The following is a 25254-nucleotide window of genomic DNA, read 5'->3' as shown; positions in this document are numbered from 1 at the left end:
TTAAGATCTTTATTGTGATTTCGCTATATGTAAATTAACTTCAATAAAAATAACAATTTAAATCTGGATACCTATGACAAGGTGTGGAAGGCAGAGACGATTATTACTTCAGCTGACCCCAAACCCTCACTAGATTAAAAGCAACAGCAAACCTCAGACCAGAACCAGAGAGAATGGAGAGCAAACAGCAGGGAGGGCCAAAGCCTCAGAAATCGCTACAGGGCTGGCAACTGCAACCAAGCTGATGCCAGGGCGGCGGCGCTCGAGAGCCCCACAAAAATAAGCCCCGCACACTTTTCCGGTGCCCGCGCGTCCGTACGTTTGTGTCCCACCGTAAGAGTCCGGAGTGAAACAGCGCCACCGCGAGAAAGGAGCCGGCAGCACGTTGGTTCCTGCGCGGATGCTGCGGTTGTAGGCGCCGTTTGGTTGGCTGGTTGCGGCTCTCAGGGAGGAGGACGCCAGGGCTCGCTTTCCGTCCGCTGCCTCCGCCGCTGCTATGATTCCGGTGTCGCTGCTGGTGGTGGTGGTGGGCGGCTGGACTGCTGTGTACCTGACCGACTTGGTGCTGAAGGTGAGGGCCTCGGGCTGTTGGCCCAAGCCCGCGGTACCCAGGGCCCGTGCGCAAGGCCCGGGGCCTTTTGCCCTACCTCGCGCTTCCCGGGATGGAAGCCGCGCAGCGGGGAGCCACGTGCGGCCTTCCGCATGGCGCCCGGGCCCGGGGAGTAAATAAAGCATGGCGGGCCACGGGAGGGGTGTGGCGGTCTGCGCAGCAGCCGCAGTCACGTTGCGGGGTGCGTAGCCTTCCGATCCTGCCCGTGAGGCGCCGGTTGTGGTTTTGCGAGGGCCGCAGCAGTGCCTCAGGAAAATAAAATGTCCGCCTAGGGAAGGCATTGTTTTCCTTTATTGTCTTTAAGGCCACGACCCTCTAGAGACTCTGGCATTGGAATCAGTGGAAATCAAGTTCTGATTTAGATCAGTGGTCTCAAACTGTAAAGTGCATGGGATCATCTGGGGTTCCGGTTAAAATGCACATTCTGATTCAGCAGGTCCGGGGCGGGGCCTAAGATTCCACGTTTCTAACCAGTTCCCAAGTGCTACCAATGCTGTTTGCTGGACTACAGACCGTCCTTCAAAGTAGCATCCTCAGTAGCAAGGATTTAAGATAACTAGTTTCTGACGTCTCGAATGCCATTTTGCATACTGCATCCTATTCTTTACATTAACACCGCTCCTCCACCCCTCCCCCCCCACACACATTCTCTGGGAGTACGGTTCATTCTCCAATTATTTGGGAAGGGAAGCAAAAATTATGAACATTTGACCACATGGTTCAAGCAATCTTTTGGAAGTGAGTATTGGAGGGTGGGGGTAACTATGTGTGGAATAAAATCATATAAATTCTCAATGGTTTAATAAAAACAATTATAGATAGTAGAACCATGTTATGAATACCATTTTAAATAGGATACTATAGTTCAGTATTGTGCGTTTTAGGTTTAACAGTAAAATGAAATGATGGTTGTCCTTTGTTGCATTTAAAACTTGTGAAGTGAAGAGGTTATACAGTGGAGTCCTTAGAGCAAGGGCTAGGCTGTTGTGATTTTGGGTAAATAACTCTCTTGTGCCTTGGTTTCTTCATCTTTAAAATAAGGATAAAAATAGTAAGCGCTTCCTGATACTGTAGAGGGGATTACATTATTTCATCCGCATAAAGCCTTGTTACTCAGCCTGAGGTTCAAGGACTTGCAGCACTTGAATTACCTGGGACCTTGTTAAAAATGTGGAACCTCAGTCTTCATCTCTGACCTATAGAATTAGACTCTGCAGCTTTGCAAGATCCCCCAGGTGCTTCCTATGCACATAATTGGCATAGTGCTTAGCATGTCATAAGCAGTACAGGCCACTGCTTCTTTAAACAGTGATTTTGTTGTTTAGAAAAAAACAGAGCCACAGGATTTCTTCATGTTGTACATGTGACAAAAGTCCAAAATAGGGTGAACTTTTCAAACCTCCACAGTCTCTGGTTAAGTATGTGAGGTGATCAGGGTGGTCCTTTAATTTCAGTAACAGCCCTTGGCTCCTTAAGAGAGCACTATTCCTTGAGCAAAAGACCTAAGTCTCATTCCAAGTATCTGCCTGGAGAAAGGAGAGACCTTAGAGTTTTCAGAGTCTGCACCTTCAACTTTTCTGTTTCCAACATGGTCTGCTGTTCTACCCTTGGTTCTTCTAGTATTTCCTCAGTAGACATCTGCTGAAGGGATGTGTCACTTTTCCAAGTCCTGGGGAACAGACAGGTTTAAGGAACTTCACCTGATGATTGAGAGCAGAGGACATTACAGGTCCAAAGGCAAACACATACCTGTGTTCGGACTCAGGTCATTTTTATGTGATAGGGCTGAAATATCCAGGGACAGAAAAGTTTCTCAAATGGACACTGATATGACAAAATACATACTGTACTTACTGTAACTGAGGTAATAGAGGTCACTGTCAGTGTATATAAAACAGCCTTACATATCCAAGATCCTTACTCAAGGACTTCAAACTTACCTAAAGATAAACCTCTTGGTAGGCTGTGTATAAGCAGCTATCCCTCCAACCCTGAAGAATGTAAGAGAAGTTACTGAGACCAGGTTGGCTTTAGACAAATACTTTTAGGTGATCAAAGTCACCTAATTTCTTAGGGTTGTTGCTCGGAAGAGGATAGATAGCACTGATCCCCTCTGTTGATTGGTTATGGATCTTTTAAAATTACAACAACTCTTTCTATGGTAACAAGGCTTCTAGGTCTGCATTGTCCTGTATGATAGCCACTAACTACACATGGCCATTGAACATGTGAAGGGGGGCTAGTCTGAATTGAGATGTGCTGTAAGTGTGGAGTTGATACCAGATTTCAAAGATTTAGTGCATGAATGAATGAATGGGGTTGTAAATTATTTCAGTAATGTTTTATATTGATTTCATGTCGAAATGATATCTTGGATATTTTTAGTTAAAATATATTTAAATTAATCTGTTTCTGTTTATGAAATTTGGCTACTGAAGATTTTAAATTACGTATGTGGCTAGCATGTGTCGACGTTAAGAAATGTCCAAACCTGTAGGGAATTTCAGTGAGTTTATTTGAGCCAAACCGACAACAATTGCCGGGAAGCAAAATCTCAACAGATTGCGAAAATGCTCCGGCAAGTGGCAGTTTTGCAGCTTATTTTATACATTAGAATCAAAGGCGGAGACATAAGGAGGTTTACATGAAACCCATTGGTGGTGGAAGGTACAGAGAATTAATAATTAACATTTTTAGCACATAGAGGTGGTGTGCAGGGGACAAGATCACAATAGGGATTCTGTGGTCTCCTGGTCTGGTGCAGAGGGTTGTGCCCTGAGGGGTCTGGGAAAAAGGGATTGCTCTGACATTCCAGGGATATGTTTTCTTAGATGCAAAAAGACATTAGATGGGCTCACTTAAGATAATGATTGACCTTTGTCAAGAAAGCTACAGGCCTGGGATGTGACTACTCACCCTGACCTGCTTTAAGTTAGAAATTTTTATGTTCAGACCATCATATGTGGTTTCTTTTGGTCTCTTGAGTTTGTAGGGCCTGCCATGCTGTTCTTCCCTGAGCTTGTCAGGTTTAGTATGTGGCCCCTTTTTCGTCCACACTTCCCCCTTTTGGTCATAAATTGATCCAAAGAATGCAAGGATGCAAGCCTCTTGGTTGGATAATGTGGTCCCACAGTGCTAGGAAGGCTCATTCATAGGAAGCCTTAGTGTCATTTGTCTTGCTGAAACAATGGACCATTGGGGATGGGACAAAACCGTAACCCTGAATGGAAGTCAAAGCTGATTTTTTTTTTCTCAAAAGGGAATGGTAGGTAAATGGGAAGCAGTCAGGTCTTATGGCCCTTCATTAAGTAAAAAACACACTGGATGATTTCTAACCTACAAGGTTTGCTATCTATCTCACTTTTCTGTATTTTGCATCTAATATAACATTTACTTATAGTTTGAGAGCACACTGATACATCTCTTCAGTTTTCACAATCTGACCATGAGATGGGTTTCTGTTTACTGGTGGTGGTGATAGTGGTGTTATTATTTTAATATGGCCCATCTACTGCCCATTGGAAGCACTCAGATGTCATTCATTATTTATTTGGTTCCTGCTAGTTGTACAATTGAGAACTGTAACTTTATGGTTTAATCAGGGCCAAGGCTATAAGAACATAATGGTGTGAATTACAATTACCATCTAAAAATTTCCAGAGGCCTGGACAGTAAGAGTTTTGTAAGTAAATTTCCTGTGCCTCAGTAGCTGTTACAGAGGGCCATTTTTTTAATATAGCCACTTCAGCTTCCATCTGAATTAACATAGTTATTGGTCTTTGTTGGGTTAGAGATAAGCGTGTTCCCATAACTGGATTCTAGTGTTTATACATAAAATTTTCTCAAGATTCCTTTTCCAGTAACCTACAACTTTCTTTATCCTCAATTTGTCTCTTTTTACTCATTCAGAAATAACCAACTTATTATGACGAACTACATTTTAACTTCTCTCAGAAACACATACACATCTCTTTCCTTCGTTCTGCAGTAACATTCCTTCTAAATTTCAAAAGAGAAACCATAAAAAGAGTATTATTGATAATATAAAAGTTATACACCTTCAGCAATTATTAACAGGCTATATAAGAACAAGGATTGAGAAAAGCCCAAAGAACAAGTATAACTATTATTATGACTAATATTATTAGCAGACAATCAAACAAATGGTTTTATAAGTTCAAAATCAATTATGAAGGTATGTACAGGCCACCTCGATGTCTTGAGATAGCTGTCTACCACTGATGTCGGTGACTTCTCATCCTCAAGGAGTCTTTGATGTCCACTGTAGGCAGAGGCAAGTGTCAGACAGGGGCAATGTCCATTTGCTCTTAGGTGCCTTTTTTTTTTTTTTTGGATCAGACCCCGCATTTGTTATTCGTTTAATATTGTTTTAGCATTTTATTATTAGTTTCAAGTATATAGTACATTACTTAGACATTTATATAGTTTATGAAACGATCCCCCGATTGCTGTTTTCTCTGGCTCTCCACCTAGCCATTCATTACTGCTGACTGCATTCTCTATGCCATGCTCCCCATCTCTGTGACCATCCATCAGCTACTAATTTCTACTTCTTTAACCCATCACCCCATTCTCCCAGTCCCCTATCGCCCCTCCCCTCTGGCCGTCACCAGATTGTTCTCTATATTAGTGAGTCTGTTTTTGATTAATTTGTTTTTTTTGTTCCTTGGATTCCGCATATACGTGAAATCATGGTATTTATCTTTCTCTGTTTGACTTATTTCACTCAGCATAATAACCTCCAGGTCTGTTCATGCCATTGCAAATGGTAGCATTTCATTTTTTTTTTGATGGCCAAGTGATATTCCATTATATATATGAATCATAACTTCTTTATCCAGTCGTCTGTTGATGGGCATTTAGGTTGCTTCCATATCTTGATTATTGTAAATTGTGCTGCCATGAACGTAGGGGTGCATAGATCTTTACGAATTATTGTTTTGGTTTCCTTTGGGTAAATACCCAGAAGTGCAGTTGCTGGGTCAAAACGTATATCATTTTTAATTTCTTGAGAAAACTCCAGACTGTTTTACATAGGGGCTGCACCAATTTACAATCCCTTTTGTATGAGAATAGTGACTGAGGGGCTCATTTCATCGGGCAAATAATATAATCCATTTGTAATATTTGAACTCTCAATGTATGAGAGTTCCCTTTTCTCCCTGCTCTCACCAACACTTGTTCTTTGATATATTCTGACAGGTGTCAGGTGATATCTCATTGTGGTTTAATTTGCATTTCTCTGATGATTAATGACCTTGAGCTATCTTTTCATATGTCTATTGGCCATCTGTACTTCCTCTTTGGAGAAATATCTATTCAAGTCTTCTGCCTATTTTTTAAATGGATTTTTTTTTTTTTGATTAGGCACCTTTTTTAAATGAGAAATTTAAATCCATGAGTTAGTTCCTTTAAGTTTGGCTGCACATGGATTAGTTGGTAATACCTGATAAGGTCCTTTCCAATGAGGTTGGAGAGTCTTTAATTGCTGTCTTTTTGGACAAAATCTGGTTATAAGTCATGGTTTTTTAAGTCTTCATCTCCCAGGAGCACACTGTGAAGTGAATCAGTTACTAATTTATCAATTTCTTTAACCTGGCTAATAAGTTCTTGCTAGTAATGTAGAATGTCTCCCTTCAGTAAGGCAGGTTTATATGCCCTTTCATCCAGATGCATAAGGTGACCAGTGACTATTTAATGAGGAGAAAGGCTGTGTTTACCCAAAAGAGTAGATCTCAGGTTAACAAGAACTATAGGGAGAGCTTTTAGCCAAGGGAGCATAAAAGCTTTTGAAAATTTACCTAGTTGCGTTTGAATGGTACTACTTGTATGTTTTACCAATCCCGAGGACTGGGGTGATAAGCATAGTGAAAATGCTGTAGAATAGGCCAAATATTACAAATGGATTGTATTATTTGCCCAATGAAATGAGCCCCTCAGTCACTATGTAACTCAAAGGGAATTCCCCAATTGAGGATTATTTTTTCCAATAATAATAATTTGCCTACCGTTAAGGCTGTTGCTATCCTGCAAGGGAGTGCCTCCACTCAGTGAGACAACATACAAATCATAATTAACACATATTTGTATCCTTGAGGTGGCGGCATTTGGATAAAATTGAATTGTCATACCTCAAATGGGCTTAAAGGAAGTGGGAAATGTCCGTGGAACCCGTGGAGTGATTTTCCAGGGCTGTATTTTGGATGGATAGAACATCTGGTATACACTTTATGAGCTATAGTAGGAGAAGGTTTTCAGTACTATTGTTTACTCCATGAAATCATCTTTTCAGGACTCCAATGTTAGCTCGTGTACATGTTGGAGTATAGGCAATTGAGCCCCTACGGGTAAAATTGGTTTCTGATTGGGTCCAAACTGTATCTATTTGAGTCAAGGTTCCCCCTTTTTGTTGCCGTTTCCTCTTTTTCTTCTGCTGCTGTCTGTTGGAACTGTGAAAGAGGTTTTTATTGCTTTAATAGGAAGAAGAAACATTGTCAGGTCTGGATAATTTGGCTGCTTATTGCTGTTTGTCTAGCTGCATTGTCAGCTAAATTATTTCCTTTTTTTTCCATGGTGGCAGCTTTAGACTGGCCTGGAATTTTGATAATTACCAATTGTTTCAGTTGCTGTATGGCTCTAATAATTCTGCAACCTGTTTTCCATCCTTTATGGGCTGCCTTGAGGGAGCTAGGAAGCCTTGCTCATTCCACAACCTTCCAAAGTTGTGAGCTACACCAAAGGCATAGCAACTGTCAGTGTAAATATTGGCTATTTGATCTTTGGCCAATTCTCAAGGTGCAGTTAGAGCAATTAATTCAGGTTGTTGGGGGGCAGATCTTATTCAGGTAAATAAGAACCTTCAATTATGTCCACCACGGAAGTTTCTGCCTATCGGTAATGTCCCTGTTCATCTTTCAGATAAGAGCCACCTGTAAACCAAATTAAATTAGCATTATCCATAAGAGTTTCCTGTAAACCATTCCTAGGAACCAGGTGGTCAGTAAGCAAAACACAATCATGGGTGTCTTCATCCTGCAAAGAAAGTAGCAAAGTTGCTGGGTTAAGATTGTTACATCCAGTTAAAGCAATATTAGGTGCAGAAAGCAGGAGTACTTCATAAGAAGCCAGTCAACTGACAGAGAAGTGTTGAGTGTGAAGAGTTCAGTAAAGATTCAACAGAATGAGGAACATAGAGGAAAGCCTATATTTTTTCTGTTTGCATAACGTGGCTGTCATGCAGGGAGGGAGCCCTTTGGCTACTGAGTTTAATTGCTGACTATAATCTCCTATAGGTCTATAATAATCTCTATGTTTTTTAGTTAATATTCCTAAAGCATTTCCTTTACTTTTATGAGTAAAAAGGAAGAAAGTTTATAATTAGGGTGTCCCAAGGCGAGAGCTTTAGATAGTACTTCCTCCAGAGCTTCTTCAGCTTGTTTCCTTTTGGGGTTTCATTGAATGGGATCAAGTTGATCTGATTTTAATAAGACATATGGAGACTGGGCCATTAATAAAAAATTTGGAACTCAATTGTGACAGTATCCAGTTATACCCAGGAATCCTCTAAGCTGTTGTGTTGTTGTTTTTAAAAGAGAAAAGGATATTATTCCTCTGAGTCTTTCAAGGTTAATTAGTAGGGCATCTTTAGATATTAGATAACCAAGGTATTTTACTTGGAGTGAACAGAATCAAAGCTTGTCGTCTGATACCCTATGTCTCTTTATGGCTAGCTATTGTAATAGGTCAATTGTGTACTCTTGGGGTCTAATATGTCTTAAAGCAGTGGTCTCCAACCTTTTTGGCACCAGGAATTGGTGCTCCTATGACAATCTAATGCCAGATGATCTGAGGTGGAGCTGAGGCAGTGATGCTAGCGCTAGGGAGCGGCTGCAAATACAGATGAAGCTTTGCTAGCTCGCCCACCCACAGCTCACCTCCTGCTGTGTAGCCTGGTTCCTAACAGGCCATGGACTGGTACAGGTCTGCAGCCCGGGGGTTGGGAACCCCTATCCTGGAGCATAAAAGTAAATCATCCACATACTGGATTAGAGTGGAATCTGGTCAATTCAGGATCATTCAAATCAGCTTTTAGTGTCTGAGAGAAATAGGTGGGACTCTCCCTGTATACTTCTGGGGCATTACTGTCCAAGTAAACTCATGATCTTCCCAGGTAGAAAGCAAAGAGGTATTTCCTGTCCTTTTTTACAGGAATGCTAAAAAGGCACTACATAAATCTATCAATGAAAAATATCAACAGTCCACAGGAATATCTGATAATAAGATATGTGGATTTGGAACCACAAGATGTCTTTTTTATAGCTATGAGATCCTGTGCAAATCTCCATACTTTCCCATTGGATTTCTTTACTGGAAGGATAGGACAATTACCAGGGCTCATACATGGAATTATAAGCATCCCCCCTTTTTAGTAATCTTGTATAATGGACTAAATCCAGCTAGTGCATCAGGTCTTAAAGGATATCTGTGAATATTAGGTAGAGGCGAAGAATTATCAATAGTTATTTTAAGAGGAATGGTTGGCTTAATCTTGCCAATACCTGTACTGGAAAAGGCTCAAAGTTGCATTGGAACGTCCTGTAACGAATGTTCATTCAGTCTCAAGATTAGTTTCCTTTTGTGGAGGGTCTTTAAAAACAATTTTCTTCCTAATTGGTTCAGTGTCTGTTTCATTTAGTTCTCAATACATTTCACCCTTCTGGGAAAAGGATATGTGGGCATAATTGATTTAAAAAAAATCTCACCCTATCAGGTGAATTGGGGCAGATTTGACTAGTAAAAAATGTTTCCCCATAACATTCCCCAGGTTCTGAATTAAAAACAGACATTGGTAGATTAGATGTCCCCACCATTTGTACAGAAGCCTAGTCCAAGGGAGAAGGCAACTTCGGTAGGATTAAGAAAGGATAAAGCAGCCCCAGTATCTACAAGGGCCTTAGTAGCTTCCCCTTTTATGGTAATTTCAGTTTCTTCTAAAGTATAAGTAAAGAGAAAGGGAAATGACCTCACATAGCCCTTGGGGCAACCCTATACTTGCTTCTATTTTTTTTTCCTTTTTCTAAATCTCATTTCAGTTGTCTATAATCCTTAAGATGACCTGACTTTTTACAATAAAAGCAGACTCCACTACAGAAGTTTCCCAGCAAACCTTATTTAGTAATTCTGCTGCTTTGCTTTCAGAAATGAGTAAGTGTATTGATTGGAATAAGTCAGAATAACCAGGATCGTGTGTTCTAACAGTTAAATCAGATTCCTTTGAGAACTCATCACGGTCCCAGAGTGGGTTGGGGGACTCTTTAGTAGATTCCTTAGTTCTATTCTAGTCCAAGGAACGTATATAACCATTGGTTCCCCTCTGCCTGACACTGACTTTTTCTAAAGGAAGCTGCTGAATTTCTGATTTTTTTTCTAGTCTTTCCTAGTCCAGGTTTCTTTTCTGAGTGTCCCTTAGGTTGGTAGGGAGCTGCAGTGGAGGAGGTGTCGAAGAGAGAGGACAAGGAGGAAAGGAGAGTAAGTCCGTACAACAAAGTAAAGGGTACAGTTGGGCAGTTGAAGAAGAGGAAAAAGTGGGGTGCTAGCATTGAACAGCTTTGGAAGCCTTCTTTGGTTCAGAGGTAGTCTCTGAAATGTTCTTATTAACTTCCTGGAGAGAAAGTCTCTCTATGCTCAATTTCAGAGGCTTCTGTTACCTAATTGAAGTGAGCCTCCCATTCATTCAATTTGATTTTAGAGCTGGCTTTTTAACTGCACACAAAAAAAATAATTTAGGTGTCAAAAGAACTCCATTTTGGCCATCTTAAGTTGATATCACTTCTAGTTAAATCCTCCCACTTCTGTAAGTACTTACGAGTAAAAGTACTTACTTAGGAATTGTACATCTGCAGGAGTGTTAACGGGGGCTGGGGCTGGGAGCTTGTCGGCCTTGCAGACATGATTTCTTGTTAATTTTAGGGTTTTTTTGGGGTTTTTTGTTTGTTTGTTTTTTGTTTTGTTTTTGAGACCTGCTGAGTCCGAACAAATTTCTAGGGATATTGTATAGTGGGTTGAAGTATGCTGCTTATGGGTTTAGCTCCAAGGGGCTGTCACCTCCAGAGTCGCCTTAACTCTCTTACGTGTCTCCATTTCTCTCCCCAGCTGTCTAATACAACTGTAAGGATTCGAAGCGCTAGGTAACCATCCTTCATGCGTGCATCCCCAGATGAGTCAAGTTATTTAATTACAGTTGTGTTGGGATTCCCTATGGGGCCACTGCTCGCTTTGAGGGGTACCCTCAAACACCTCCACATAGATTCTTAGTTACCTAAGAATACTCTAAATTCTAGCTAGAGGGAGTAAAAGCCCCTTATCTTTGGAGTTGAAACCCGAGTTCAGATTCTCATTTATCTAGCAAGAGTTTTGTTCAGATTCCCAGTAAACAGTTCCAATTAAAAAGCCAAAATCAAAACTCAGACACCCATTTTTTTCTCCTGTCCCTGAGTTATCTCAACTGTTAACTTCTAATGTCACTGGAGGATTTTAAAAAACAGCTCAAATAAAGTCAGGGCCTCCTACCTTAAAACAGGGAGATCCAGAATTCCAAGAAAAACTCACCCAAGTTCACCCAATTTAAAGCGAGGAGCTGGTAGGGCTCAATGGGCCCCTGCTGGTACTTAGCACCAGGTCCAAGTCTGCAGGGTGGTCCTGAGTGGGCTTCTTTGGAATCCTGCCAACTACGCCAAGTAAATGTCGCTGTAAGAAACGTCCAAACCTGTAGAGAATTTTAACAAGTGTATTTGAGCCAGACTGATGACAATTGCCAGGAAGCAAAATCTCAACAGATTAAGAAAATGCTCTAGAGAATGGCATTTTTGCAGCTTATTTTATACATAAAAATCGAAGAAGGTGACATAAGGAGAGTTACGTTAAGTCCATTGGTAGTAGATGAGGGAGGTGGGAGAAAGCAAAGCGGGGAAATCTCTGGGCCTGGATAAAAGTAACATGGAGAGACACACACTTCTTTTACTTTGGTGGGTACAAGAGAGTTAATTAACATTTACAGTGCATAGAGGTGGTGTGCAGGGGACAAGATCACAATGAGGGGTCTGTGGTCTCCTCTGGTGCAGAGGGTTGTGCCCTGAGGGGTCTGGGAAAAAGGGATTTCTGTGACATTCCAAAGGTTTGTTATCTTAGATGCAAAAAGATAGTAGATAGGCTCACTTAAGGTAGTGATTGACCTTTGTCAAGAAAGCTACAGGCCCAGGATGTGACTATCTACCCTGACCTGCTTTTAGTTAGAAATTTTTATGTTCAGACCATCCTATGTGGTTATTTTTGGTCTCTTGAGTTTATAGGGCCCACCATCTTCTCTGAGCTTGTCAGGTTTAGTACATGGCCTCTTTTTCGATCACACAAGTGTGGCTCACATAATATTTCTACTGGACAGCACCGTTCTAAACAGAGGTCAGCACACTTGGTAAAAGGCTATTTTAGGCTTTATGGGCCACACATGTTCTCTGTTGCGTATCCTTGTTTTTTGTTGTCATTTTACAATCCCTTAAAAATGTAAAAATTATCCTTAGTTCATAGACAGTACAAAAACAGGTTGTAGGTGAGATTTGGCCCATGGGCCATAGTGTTTGCCAGACCTAATCTCAGCACACAAGCTAGTCTGAGACCTTTACTTTAATATCCTGAAGAATAAACATAAAGCTTCAAAATGATAAGCATTCGAGCAATCAGTATGTTGCTTTCCTGTAGAAAATACTTCTTTTTGATTTTCAAACATTAGGAATTGTTCTTCGAAACTGAGTGATGTGGAACTTTTCTTTCTCTCTTAGTCATCTGTGTATTTTAAGCATTCCTATGAAGACTGGCTGGAAAACAATGGATTGAGCATCTCCCCTTTTCACATAAGATGGCAAACTGCTATTTTCAATCGTGCCTTTTACAGTTGGGGACGGCGGAAAGCAAGGATGCTTTACCAGTGGTATGCTTCATTTTCTCTTTTTGGTTTGAATTAGTCATTGTGATCATGAGAAATGCTTGATATATGAACTGTTTCTATCATTTTCCAATCTATTGAGTTTAAAATGTTGACAGTATAAAAACTTTCTGGTCTTATATAAACTTATGAAATTGCCTCATTGTGCCTTTGCATACCTTAAAAATCAAGGTTCTATATACTTATCTGGGTGGTGGGTACATGGGTGCCATACGTAAAAATTCAGTGAGCTGTACACTTCAGACTTGTGCACTTTACTCTGTATATTATACACTAATACAAAAGTAAAAAACATATGGAGCATTTTCCATCAGGAAAATAATCCTGGAGGATTCTCTCCCCCATCATCACACATAGAAGCAAGGGTCCTAAGAGTCATAGGACATCCAACGATCTGAAGGTTTTCCCCCTAAACTTTTGTGATACTCTTCCAGGGGAAGGATATTTAAAATATTTAACAACACTAAGGCATATATACAAACCAAGTGGGAAAATGGCCAGCCACACTGCAGCATTGGGATCCTAGAGCCCCCTTGCCATATAAGGCATACATACCCCTTTGGTTTAACAACAACAAAAAAAAATCAAGGAGTTTATGGTATTTATGGGTAGGGAGTTTACAATGATCTCTGGGACACCCTAGGGACTGACAGTTTCTGTAGTTGAGAGAATTCCTAGTATGGGAGTAGGAGACCTATATATAAATTCCTTTTTGTTAAAAATTTAGCTCCAAATGGAGTAGAGCTAAATGAAAATAATCAGATCATCAAAAAGCAGAAAATGCAGCAGCAAATCAAAGGTTGAGTTTTTGTTTTGTTTTTTTTTCTGGAGCAAACAAAATAGGAAGAAGGAAATAATAAAGAGCAGAAATCAGTGAAATAGAAAGTATGTAGAAGAGCATATCAGCAAAGCCAAAAGTTGTTTCTTTGAAAAGAGTAATAACATTGATAAGCCCATATCATGACTGATCAGAAAAAAGACAACACAAGTAACTAAAAATCAGAATTAAAGGGGAACATTAATACAGATTCTATAGACTTTTAAAAAATGAAACTATTGTGAACAATTCTGTGCCTATAAATTTGACAATTTAAATGAAATGGACAAATTCCTTGAAAAACACAACTTATCAAAAAGTTAGAAAATATAATAGATTATTCCAACTAGAGAAGGGTGACTGCTAATTACTAAAACAGTAAAAAAAAGAAACTATCATTAAACTTTACTATGTTAATATTTAAGCTCAAAATACAGCTAAAATAAGATGCAAATAATAGAATAGGTAGATGAAAAAGAATGGATGTCTGTAACGTCAGAAGAACTTTCATAACTATATGAGAACAGGATCAAAACAATGCTATGTAAATGAGCAAAAGACATGAGAGGAAACAAATTTCTTACTGGGAAGAATATTCAGCCTCTAGTTATGAGAGAATTGTAAGTTATTAGAACTGCTTAAAGAGACTTCACAGATCTGAAGTTCAGGTAGGAAAAAGAGACAGAGGTATTGAAATTTTTAGACATTATTTGAAGCTATGAAATGCGGCTGGTTGATAACTTTTTTAGTCCATGAATTGTGCGGAATTGTACATTTATGCAATTTTTTCCTCTTAACAGGTTCAATTTTGGAATGGTGTTTGGAGTAATTGCCATGTTTAGCTCTTTTTTTCTCCTGGGGAAAACACTGATGCAGACTTTAGCACAAATGATGGCTGACTCTTCTGCTTCTTATTCTTCCTCCTCTTCTTCCTCCTCCTCTTCCTCCTCCTCCTCTTCTTCTTCCTCCTCCTCTTCTTCCTCTTCCTACTCACTTCACAACGAACAGGTGCTACAGGTTGTGGTAAGTACCCTCTTTTTTGCTTTAAATAACTTTGTTGAAACATAAATATAAGGTGTTTCTTCTGGATAGCATAACTCCTATCCATAATATAAATATGAAAATAAATGATCAGTCTCATGATTTTTTAAATTACTTGCTTAAACAAAAACATTAATAAGAATATAGCAAGGAATTGTTGCACTATGCAGTAGTAGTATAGTAGTAATAGTAGTAATAAAGTAGACCATCATCAAGACTGACAACAATTACATAGTATTTGACTTAACACATGTTGTCTTTTTGAGATGTTAAGTGATTGTTACTGTCAAAGAATAAGCATACTGGTTTAAGATCTCTATAATGATAAATTGCAGTTTTATTCTCTGCAAAGTGTTCCCCTTTCCTCTGAATGGCTTTCATACTCTAACCAATAATATCTTTTTAATTAAAAGTATACGACCTTTTTGAATGGTCACTGTGATTTTTTGATGTAAAGAATAATGTGCTGAGTTGTACTCCTTTGACAATAACTATTTATAATAATTCTCGCTTTAAAGCATGTACGTATATCTTTACCTTATCCGTTTATGTCTCTAGAGTTTGGAAGAGTGCTTTACCATTGGCTAACTTGTATTTCAGATTTTTTATATTTATAGTTTCCATTTCCAGGAGTCGTGGATGTTTTGTTTTTAATCATATTCTTATTAATAGAACAGACTATTGAAGAGTTAATGACAGATTTTTTTTTAAGTCATCACTTTGTGGCCTCTACTAGACTGGGTCACTATGGGAAGATTTAGAAGCCATTTGTAGAGAACAATAATCTCCCCTATGGTAATAGCTCTTCTTAGAGGTTAAAAGGATTCTCCCGGTGAGGCCTCTGAGGAGATTATTTATTTCTTTGGCAAACATTTACTGAGCATATATATTCTGACAATTGGCCCTGTGTTGAGTCCTGCTTTTACTGAGAACAAAATCCAATCCTGGCAGTCATGGAGCTTTTAGTCTAGAGAGAGAGCTACTATGATTGTGCTACAGTTGCATAGAGTATCAGATGCTGAGTACAGAGAGAAGGTGTGCTGAAATGTGCCTGGCACTGGAGGGAGAGGAGAGGAGAGTTTCAGGGGAAGAGTGAGGAGAGTCCACATAGCCTAGGAAAGGAAGATGGCAATTGACCATCCAAGTAACGGAACCATATAACATGGAAAGGTGGAGGGAATAATAATAGTAACAATAAAACCTAGTTAATATGCATTGCTTCCCATGTGAGGTTTTTGTGCCCATTTTATTTTATTCTTGCAACAATCTGGAGGTATGATTCTCAGATGAGAAAACCAAGGCACAGAGATCTTAAGTCACTTGCCTGTGGTCACAGTTAGTATGTGGTGGGTTCGTCATTCATCTCTCACTATCCTCAGAGCTATTATGTTCTACTCCCTTAAGAAAGACCAATAATTATTCAAGGAACTATAAAGTAACTTTGACCTGTGTCTAGGAGGTACATGGTACAGGATTTAAGATGGTAGGGTCTAGGTTATGAAGGGCCATTCTAAGTTCTGTTTTACCTGTAGATAACAGGTTTGTGCAAAATGAACCAAAGTAGGGTTATACCAAAGATGGAAAGACCAATTTAAGAGGGCACTTGAGATAACTTTAGTTCAGATCTTGATCACTTCTAACATGTGATCAAGATCTGAACTAAAGTAGTAGAAGAAAGAAGGGGGTAGGTTCAAGTGATCTTTTGGAGTGGAATTCTCAGGCCTTGGCAATTAATTGAATGTGAGGCTGGAGGGAGAAGGAAGAGTTTAGGATAACTCTCGGGCTACACGATTGGTTGTTGTTGACCAGGAAAGAGGATAGTAGAGCAAGAAGCAGGTTTGGAGGAAATGTGATTATTGTCCTTTCTGGATGCTAGGATTACCAAGGCAAAATGTTGTTCAGAGAAAAAATTATTCTTTCTGCTTCTCAGTTTATTCATAGAGCTCACAAAAATATTGACTCTGTTAGGAGAGTCATGCTTTGGAACCAATAAGAAGTCAGCTGCCTTCTGTAGTCCATTGTGCATATTTATGTATATGTTTAGGAATGTTAGGTCTTTTGACTTTGATATGAGCCCTTGTAGCTTAGAGAACATACTTTCTATTTACTCTATTATTCCCTACAATCTCATTCAGTATTAATTCCCAAAAACCTGGCACTCTGTTATTGAGAGATCAGCATTCTGGTACATCTAATACCTCAATGATCGTGGCCGAGACAGATGGGCAGTCGCATACTGTTGCCAGCAAATAAGACCTACCATATGTTGGTGTAGTCACATGCTCAAATCCTTACCTTAACTCATTATTACATCCATAAAATAATAAAGAGAAGGAACTAATGTCCTTTTGGGTCAAGACTACTGATTTATTTGACAAAGGTAAAGTAACCAGAATACTTTGTAATTTAGAGGGAATGTATGAGAATTCATCTTAAGTACATAAATTTAGAGAGGGGTCAGAGAAAGGGAGACTACTGATCTGAATAGAAAGACGCCTGACAAAATGGGAATGGAGCAGGTATGTAGAAAAAGACATACAGATGGTCTTGAAAAGAGTTGCCTAGTAGGCTCTGAGTAAAGAAAACTTTATATAATGAGCATCATAAAAATATCCCAAATATAGAAGAAATAGTATTCATCAACCTCCTTTTCCTAACATTATTAATGTGAAGAATTGGAAACAACCACCTGTGTAATTGATAAATGGTTAAATTATGGAATTATTCAATGAAATAGTATATATACATTAAAAATGATAATTAGGGAAAGGACACTTGAAATTACTGATGAATTTAGAAAGCAGTCCAAGCAGCATGGTCTAAATCTCTTCAGTTACTAAAGGAGGCTTAAAAGTGAGATTCCTCTGTTGTGCACAAAATAAATTCTAATTGAATTAAAATTAAAACATGAATTCATAAAAGACCTTGAAAGAAATAAACAGGTGTCTGCTTATATGAATACAGAATGAGGAAGACGTTAGCATAAAACTAATGGCAGAAACCATGAATATTGATAGATTTGACTACATAAAATTTTTTGTATATCGAGAAACTAAAAGCAAAATAAAATTAAATGGCAGAAATAAAACTTGGAAATACATCTGTGACATGTATTAGAGAGGACAGATAATTGATACTTGAAATGATCTTAAAGATCAGTAAGAAAAAGGTGAACACCTAGGAATAAAAAATAGATAAGTCATGAAATGGCTACTCTCAAAAGGTCCATCAGTGCTCAAAAGAAGGGAGAAGTTTCAGCTTTAATAATGATCAAAGAAATATAAATCAAACAATGGGATGCTTTTTATATCTCTCAAATTGCAGATTTGAATAAAATGAGCTTGCCCAAGGTTATGGAAGGGTCTGCTTTTAGAGCAGTTTGATATGTATCAAAGTCCTTAGTATAAGCATTTTTTACCCTCTCCGTGAGGCATAATATTAAACATTGGACAAGGATTATCTCATGTCATCCTCAAAATTATTTTTTATGTAAATGTAGTTGTTTTCATTTTAATAATGAGGAAATTGAAGTGTTGGAATAATACAAACTTCCTAGTTAGTGATGGAGCCAGAACGTCAAACCCAAGTGAAATTTCTCTGGAGCCTGAAGCAACCATGCTTGTCTAGGAATTTATCTCCCCAAAATATTTGGGTACATGTGTTCAAATGTGTTTGTTATAGTATTTATAAGAGCAGAAACTCTTAATTAAATGTCCAATAGTCTATTCCATAGAATCCAATGCAGCTATTAAAAATCATGTTGAACCAGAAACTACTCAAGGGAAAATGTTTGTGATACTCTTCAGTGAAAGGGTCAGATTTTAAAACCACATTTATAATAAAAGTATAATTTTTAAAATGTGTACATGAAAAGACTAGAAGGACATGCTTTAAAACATTACAAATGGTTTTTTGTTGTGTTTTGGGAGCAGTATTATAGGCTTCTATTTTCCTTTGATTTTTTAAAGTTTTCCTGCTTTAAACATTTTATAATTAATTTAAAATAATAATTAATCAAAGGAAGAAGGAATTTCCTCCAGAAGGATACCTTTATAGGGTCCCAACTCCTGGACTAAAAGAAATAGATGCTCAATATGTAAATAGTATTAATGATGCCTGGTGCGCCCCACTACTTAGCCTAATTTATAGAATCTCTCCTTAACAGATGACATGACTTGGGAGCAATTTATCTTACAAGCAGATTCTTGTGTATGTAAAAAAAAAATTATGCAGCGCTTACAATAGCAAAGTTCCTTTGTGAATGCAGTGATATACACATGTACATCATCTTGTGAATGCAAGATAATTCCTGATTCTTCATAGGTCCTTAACATGTCTGCATGTTCCAAATGCTTTACTTTTTGCATTAAATTTCAATTTTAATATAATATTTATGTATCACTTTGAAACTACCAATATACTGGACTAATGGATGGGATCAGAAATGGAGGGCATGATATTCCCATACCAACAAAGTGCTTTGTTGGGCTACCTTTAATTACCAACTCTCATATAACTTGAGAATAGTAAAATGAAATTCATTGATGGGAGGTGGGGATATCCTGTATTACTCACATAAGTACTTAGAACATTAGAATAACAATACAGAGGAAGGGCTAGGAATTCTAACGGGAATTCCCAAATCAGGCCTCCAGCCCTTGAGGGTGAATCAGCTGCAGACTCCTTCAGTGTCACTTTGCATTCCCTGGCGCTTTGCCAGGCTCCCTAATTCTTTCCTGTGTTGTAGATCAGGAAGCTAAAATTTTAATTTTTTAACCCGGTGTTTCCTGTTCTCTTTAGATTGGTGTTGTACTTAGTTCAAAAACTGCCCAGTTCAAAAAACTGGTGTCTTGTCTTCTTCATTTTTAGCATGAAGAAGTAAACCATTGATACTCATATTATTTTTAGTATATAGAACTTTCAGATTGGAAGTTTAAGCTTTAATACAGCGTAAACATTGTCTTGCTCTTGGTGTCCAAGTGTATATTTATCATTGTGTCTACGAACAGGTTCCTGGTATAAATTTACCTGTCAACCAGCTGACCTATTTCTTTGCTGCAGTCCTCATTAGTGGTGTTGTACATGAAATTGGACATGGGATAGCAGCTATTAGGTAATGATATTTACCTTTTTCTTTCTACTACATGTAAAGAAGCTTTTCATTTACAGGAGTTTATCACTAAAATCTGCTATATTTGACAGTATTTATTAATGTGGATGTTACCTACTATATATCCATCATTATTGAGTTACCTCCTCTTTTGCACAGGCAATTTATATATTGAATATGCTCAGTTAACCATGTGCATATCTATAAACTGAGTCTTTCTATCCTTTGCTGGCATGGTTATATCCTAATGGTACTTCAAGATCTTCATCCAGTCCTGAAACTTAATCTTTCTATTCATTGTGTCAAATGATAACCTCTGCACTAAAGCCCTCTGCACCTGCCTTTTTTGGCTTATCAGCTGAAATACTCTTCTGCTTCTACTCATGGCCTCTGATAACTAGAGCAAAGACACTGAAAGCTCTGGGTTTATGAACAAATATCATAGCCTATTTAGACACCCAAGTGGAAGATAAGGAAGGATGAGACTTGGGATTTGCTTCAAGTATTATGCCCTCTTCTTATCATGACTACCCAAATGTATCGTTATAATTATGCCTGAGCATTTAAAGGCTCCTGAACTTATAAAATCATAATGGAGAAGAAGGTGAGTCATACTCCCCTTCACTCTCACTGATAATTATTGTCATAAGGAACACACATACTGATGGGAGTGTGTTTTATCCTTTGTGTGTGTGGACCAGATAAAAGGTTTTAGATGAGAAGATTTAATCACTTCTTAATATTTTCCAGTTGCTTATAAATAAATAAGAGTCTTTTGACTGGTAATAAGCCCTCATCTTGACAGAGCATATACTATTACACAAGTGTGCCATGTAGTGGTTTAAGTGGGTGGCTACTTTTTTTTTAACCTCTTTCACCTTTGCTTCCACATTTTTATTTTAGCATTGTAGCCTTTAGGATTTTACATATAAAAGCATGGTTATTAACAACAGTTTAATAATTCACAGTATGTTTGTGAAATAATATGGGTCTTTTTTTTTTTTTAATAAAATCCCACCAAGAAAAGGTGAATTTTACAGTCATTGTTAAATATATTTAGTACTAAGTGAAGCACAATATGTTTAGGTGATGCTTTTTTTTAGAGTAACTATTTTGTCTTATGAGGCTATTATGTGTAATTTCATTTTTAGAGAATGAATTGATAAAAAAAATAGTTCTAAGGATAGTCTGAACATTATGCATTTTCAAATGCCCTTACTTAGATATTAATTCAGTAAGAATACACTTAAACCTCTACCTTCATTTAGAATAGCTAAGACAAATATAAATATTTAGATAATTTGAATTGTATTTTCTACTGTGTCCTCTGAAAATAATTCAGAGTAAACCATAAAAATGTTTTTCATTTAGTTTCTCATAGAAATCTAAACCATTTCTCTATGTGCGTGTGACTGATGTCAAGTTATTTGCTCAGCATATTGGTTTCTAAAAATTTTGAAGGTGTAGGTCTGTTATTTTTACTTGTATTTTTTTTTAATTATGGTTAAGAAATCCAGTAAGTTTCAAGTGTACAATTCAACAGTGAGTCATATATATTTTGCACTGTATGTTCACTACTCATAGATTTCTTTCTGTCATCACATAGTTGTCCCCTTTTATCCCATCTACCTACCTCCTACCCCCTGCCCTCTGGTAACCACTAGTCTGTTGTCCATGTCCATGAGTCTCTGTTTATCATGTTGGTTGCTGTTAGGTTTATATCCCACATATACATGACATCATGTGGTTTTCAACTTTTTCTGTCTGGTTTATTTCACTTAGTATGATTATCTCAAGGTCCATCCATGTTGTCACAAACAGCAGTATTTCATCTATTCTTATAGCTGAGTAATCACAATGCCATTTTATAAAATATAATTTCATGGATGACTGACCAAACCTGTACACTACTGTAAAATTATGAGATATATATCACATATGTAGGTATAACTTTTTTGACTGTTCAGAGAACTGTTTTTTAAATAAGAATTTGAAGTATAGTGGGAAGTTTTAAGATTATATACATTATTAATTTGAAAAATGTAATACTAGTAGTAAATTCCTTTTTCTTATGTGATTTCTTAGGGAACAAGTTCGATTTAATGGCTTTGGGATTTTTCTCTTCATTATTTATCCTGGAGCATTTGTTGATCTGTTCACCACTCATTTGCAACTTATATCACCAGTCCAGCAGCTAAGGATATTTTGTGCAGGTAACAGACAAATTTCTCTATTCATCTATGTGTTGTTAGTGGTTTTATGGAAAGTACATCACAAATGAAAATGTCATATCTTTTGGTTTATAAATTCAACTTACAAGACACTCAGTTAAAGGTAGTAGAGCAAAATAATTTATATTCCAGTTTCTTCATTAAAAACAACTGAAACCAACAAATTATTTTTAAAAGATTAAAAGTAAAATGAGCAGAACATACAATGCAAATGTGAACAGAAAATATCACTAAAGTATTAAATGACACGGGGCCACTTAATAATCATGTGGAGTATAATCCACAATCAAAATATAATCATTGTGAATCTTACTATATCAAGTAACAAGCTATCAAAACAAAAATGGAAAAAAGCAGATGTAATAATGGAGACTCATATCTCTCAACACATGGCATATAAGTATGAAGTCAGATCATCGAAGCTCTTAATAAGGTAAAATTCAATAAATATGTGAAACTCTGTACCATAATTTCTTATCAAGTGCTCATGAAACATAAAAATTGTATAATTTCATTCAAAACCATATTTGCAATATATTTAAAAATGGTAATGAAATGTGTAAAGTTTTGCTAAAAGGAAAATCCACTGCCTTAGGTAGTTATGAAGTAAATGAAAGTAAATCAGTTAAGCATTAAACTGAAGTGAGAAAAAAAACTATAAAATAGTTAAGAAATGATGTAATTATTAAGGATGTAGGCAGGAAATAATAAATTAGAAAACAGAAAAATAGAACTGTTAAATCCAAGAATTAGTTCTTTGAAGAAAAAGATTAAACAATGGGAGAAAACTTCTACAGACAGAATTAGCAGTCAGGTTGGGAATGACAACTGATGCAGAGAAAATTAAAACAATTATAAAAGTGTTCTTTGTTCATCTCTGCAAAAAAATTTTTCAAAAACCTGGATGATTATAAAAAAACAAATATCCTAAATAAACTCCAAAGGAGATAGAAAAAATATATATATATGGGCTAATTACAAAGGGAGAAATTAAGAAAGTTGAAGAATACCCCTGAAAGTTTCATGAGTGGAATTCTTTCAAATCTTAAAGGAGATGATTTTTCTTTCAAATTCCAACTTAGTGTTAACTTTCCAGATGTCACAGAAAAGGAAACTAAGATTTTTGTTAAAGGCAGTGTAATGCAGATATAACATCTCTTAAAGCACCAAAAACCTCTACAGACACGTGGTGTATTGAAACAAAGCAAGGATGGTTCAATATTAGGAAAGTTGTTTGAATGTGGTAAACATTAACCATTAGGGGGGAAAAAATCCTCATCTCAGCAGGTATTCAAGCAGGTATTTAACAAAATTCAACATCCCTCAATGGCTAAAAAACAAAAATTGGTAAAAGTAGAAATAACTAAATACTCTCTAATGCTATAACACTGAGAAGCATTCTCATTAAAGGACAAGACAATCCTACTATCAACTATCACTGATACTATTAAATGGTCTGTAAACCGGTCAGTGCATTTAAATAAGAGGGAACAAAGCATAAATATTAGAAAGGAGGCCTCTTTTTTTTTTTTCAGATATTGTTATACATCTTGGGGAGGGGGCACAACAAAATCAACGGAAATGAAATGTAGAAAAATTCAGTAAAGAGCCTGGTTACTGAATTAATATTCAAAAAGCCTGGTGGGTGAGCACCGAGTGAAGAGTCGTGAGTGCTAGTGCGTGCATGAGTGCGTGGCGCTGCGCATGGGCGCGCACTTGCGTGAGTGCGTGGGGCTGAGCATAGGCATGCACTTACTGGGATGCTGGAGAACGCATGCGCCAGGTGCCCGGGTGCCCTGAAGTTGGGCAGCGCATGCGTCGGGTGTGCCCAGAATCCCAGAAGCCCATGCGTCAGGCGTGCCCAGAAGCCACCGCGGTTTCCGCATTTTTCACCTCAACCGCCTGCGAGGTTCTCCGGCACTCGCGCCTTTTTTCAGAGCTCGCACCTTCCTCTCGAACTCGAGCTTCTCTCTTGGTTTTTTGCCCTGCGGCCTTCCACTCACCCGCCCGCTGCCCAGAAGCCATGGCCTCAAACGATGCCATCTGCATCTCCACAGAAAACTCGGAGATGGCTACAGAGATTGTGCAGCTGCACCAGATCCATGTGGAGACTGTTCCTGTGGAGACTTTGGCGTTAGAAACTATTCAGTACGGGGATCTCAGTGGCAATTGGGTTCACGGTGGCCACCACTATCCACCTCTGATTGCGCTGCAGCCACTCGTTGCTAACTCAAACGAAGGGGACCCGGAAATGATCATGGTGCAGACACGGGAGGAAGTCGTGGGCTGCTACGAGTCAGACGGCCTGCAGACTAACTTAGAAGACCAGATGGTCGCCCCGGTCGACGAAGACCACTACTTCCAGCAGACTCTGGCTTCCCTGACAGCCTCCGCGTCGTCATCGACCTACAGGTATGCCAAGAAACGCCGAAACCGCAGCAGAAAGGCCGGCGGTAAGAAAAGTTACTCCAGCACTGTGGGCGGCGGGGCGGTAAGCAGCAGCAGCAGCTCTGAGGCGGGCAGCAAGAAGTGGGAGCAGAAGCAGGTGCAGATCAAAACCCTGGAGGGTGAGTTCTCTGTCACCATGTGGTCCCCAAGCGGTAAAAGTGACCATGAGGCAGAGGAACAGGTTGAGGTGAACCCAACTCCTGATTATTCAGAGTACATGAAAGGAAAGAAACTTCCTCCTGAAGGAATACCTGGCGTTGACCTCTCAGATCCCAAACAGCTGGCAGAATTTGCTAGAATTAAGCAAAGGAAAACCAGAGAAGAGGGTCCAAGAACTGTAGCTTGTCCTCATACAGGCTGCGTGAAGATGTTCAGGGATAACTCTGCTATGAGAAAACATCTGCACACCCACGGCCCCAGAGTCCACGTGTGTGCAGAATGCGGCAAAGCTTTTGTTGAGAGCTCAAAGCTAAAACGGCATCAACTGGTGCATACGGGAGAGAAGCCCTTTCAGTGCGCATTTGAAGGCTGCGGAAAACGCTTTTCCCTGGATTTCAATCTGCGTACACATGTGCGAATCCATACCGGCGACAGGCCCTACGTGTGCCCCTTCGATAGTTGTGATAGGATGTTTGCTCAGTCAACTAACCTGAAATCTCATATCTTAACGCATGCTAAGAACAAAAGTAGCCAGTAAAAAGGAAAGAAGACTCTTCTCAAACTAGGGAAGGATCTTCCAGGAGTGTAATTGGAAATAAATATGCCTCTCTCTTGTGTATTGTTTCTAGAAAAGAATTTTTTTGATTCTTGCGTACCTAAGGGTCATGTTTTGATAGATTAGTGAAAATAAAGTTAACAAGTGGAAAAAAAAGGTTAAAAATATAAATGTAATAAGATTACATTGTTAAGATGTTTTATCTTGTTCTAGAATACAAAATCATTTTGAAAAACATGATTTTGTAAAGTTTGATCCCAACA

General features: G+C 38.4%; 2 protein-coding genes across 4 annotated transcripts; both read left to right on the top strand.

Moving 5' to 3' along the window:
• The first annotated feature begins 300 nt into the window (after window positions 1–300).
• Window positions 301–25254, top strand: MBTPS2 (membrane bound transcription factor peptidase, site 2). 3 transcript variants are annotated; one of them, XM_039852275.1, is made up of 6 exons: window positions 302–571; window positions 12466–12614; window positions 14247–14469; window positions 19497–19600; window positions 21683–21810; window positions 25205–25254. In XM_039852275.1, exons 1-6 carry the CDS (start codon window positions 497–499, stop codon window positions 25237–25239), a joined length of 714 nt encoding a protein of 237 aa, XP_039708209.1. In that variant the 5' UTR covers window positions 302–496; the 3' UTR covers window positions 25240–25254. The 3 variants fall into 3 exon arrangements, with proteins under 3 accessions (XP_039708207.1, XP_039708209.1, XP_039708208.1); XM_039852274.1 differs by lacking the exon at window positions 25205–25254 and adding an exon at window positions 23364–23428; XM_039852273.1 differs by lacking the exon at window positions 25205–25254 and having other exon boundaries at window positions 301–571; window positions 21683–23350.
• YY2 (YY2 transcription factor) lies at window positions 23436–25169 on the top strand. Its single transcript, XM_039852272.1, has one exon. It carries the CDS (start codon window positions 23603–23605, stop codon window positions 24971–24973), a length of 1371 nt encoding a protein of 456 aa, XP_039708206.1. The 5' UTR covers window positions 23436–23602; the 3' UTR covers window positions 24974–25169.

The sequence above is a fragment of the Pteropus medius genome, unplaced genomic scaffold (assembly GCF_902729225.1).
Source record: "Pteropus medius unplaced genomic scaffold, Ma_sr-lr_union100, whole genome shotgun sequence".
In the NCBI taxonomy this organism is placed as follows: domain Eukaryota; kingdom Metazoa; phylum Chordata; class Mammalia; order Chiroptera; family Pteropodidae; genus Pteropus; species Pteropus medius.
The sequence above is the reverse complement of the archived record's forward strand: the minus strand, read 5'-3'. Positions and strand labels throughout refer to the sequence as shown.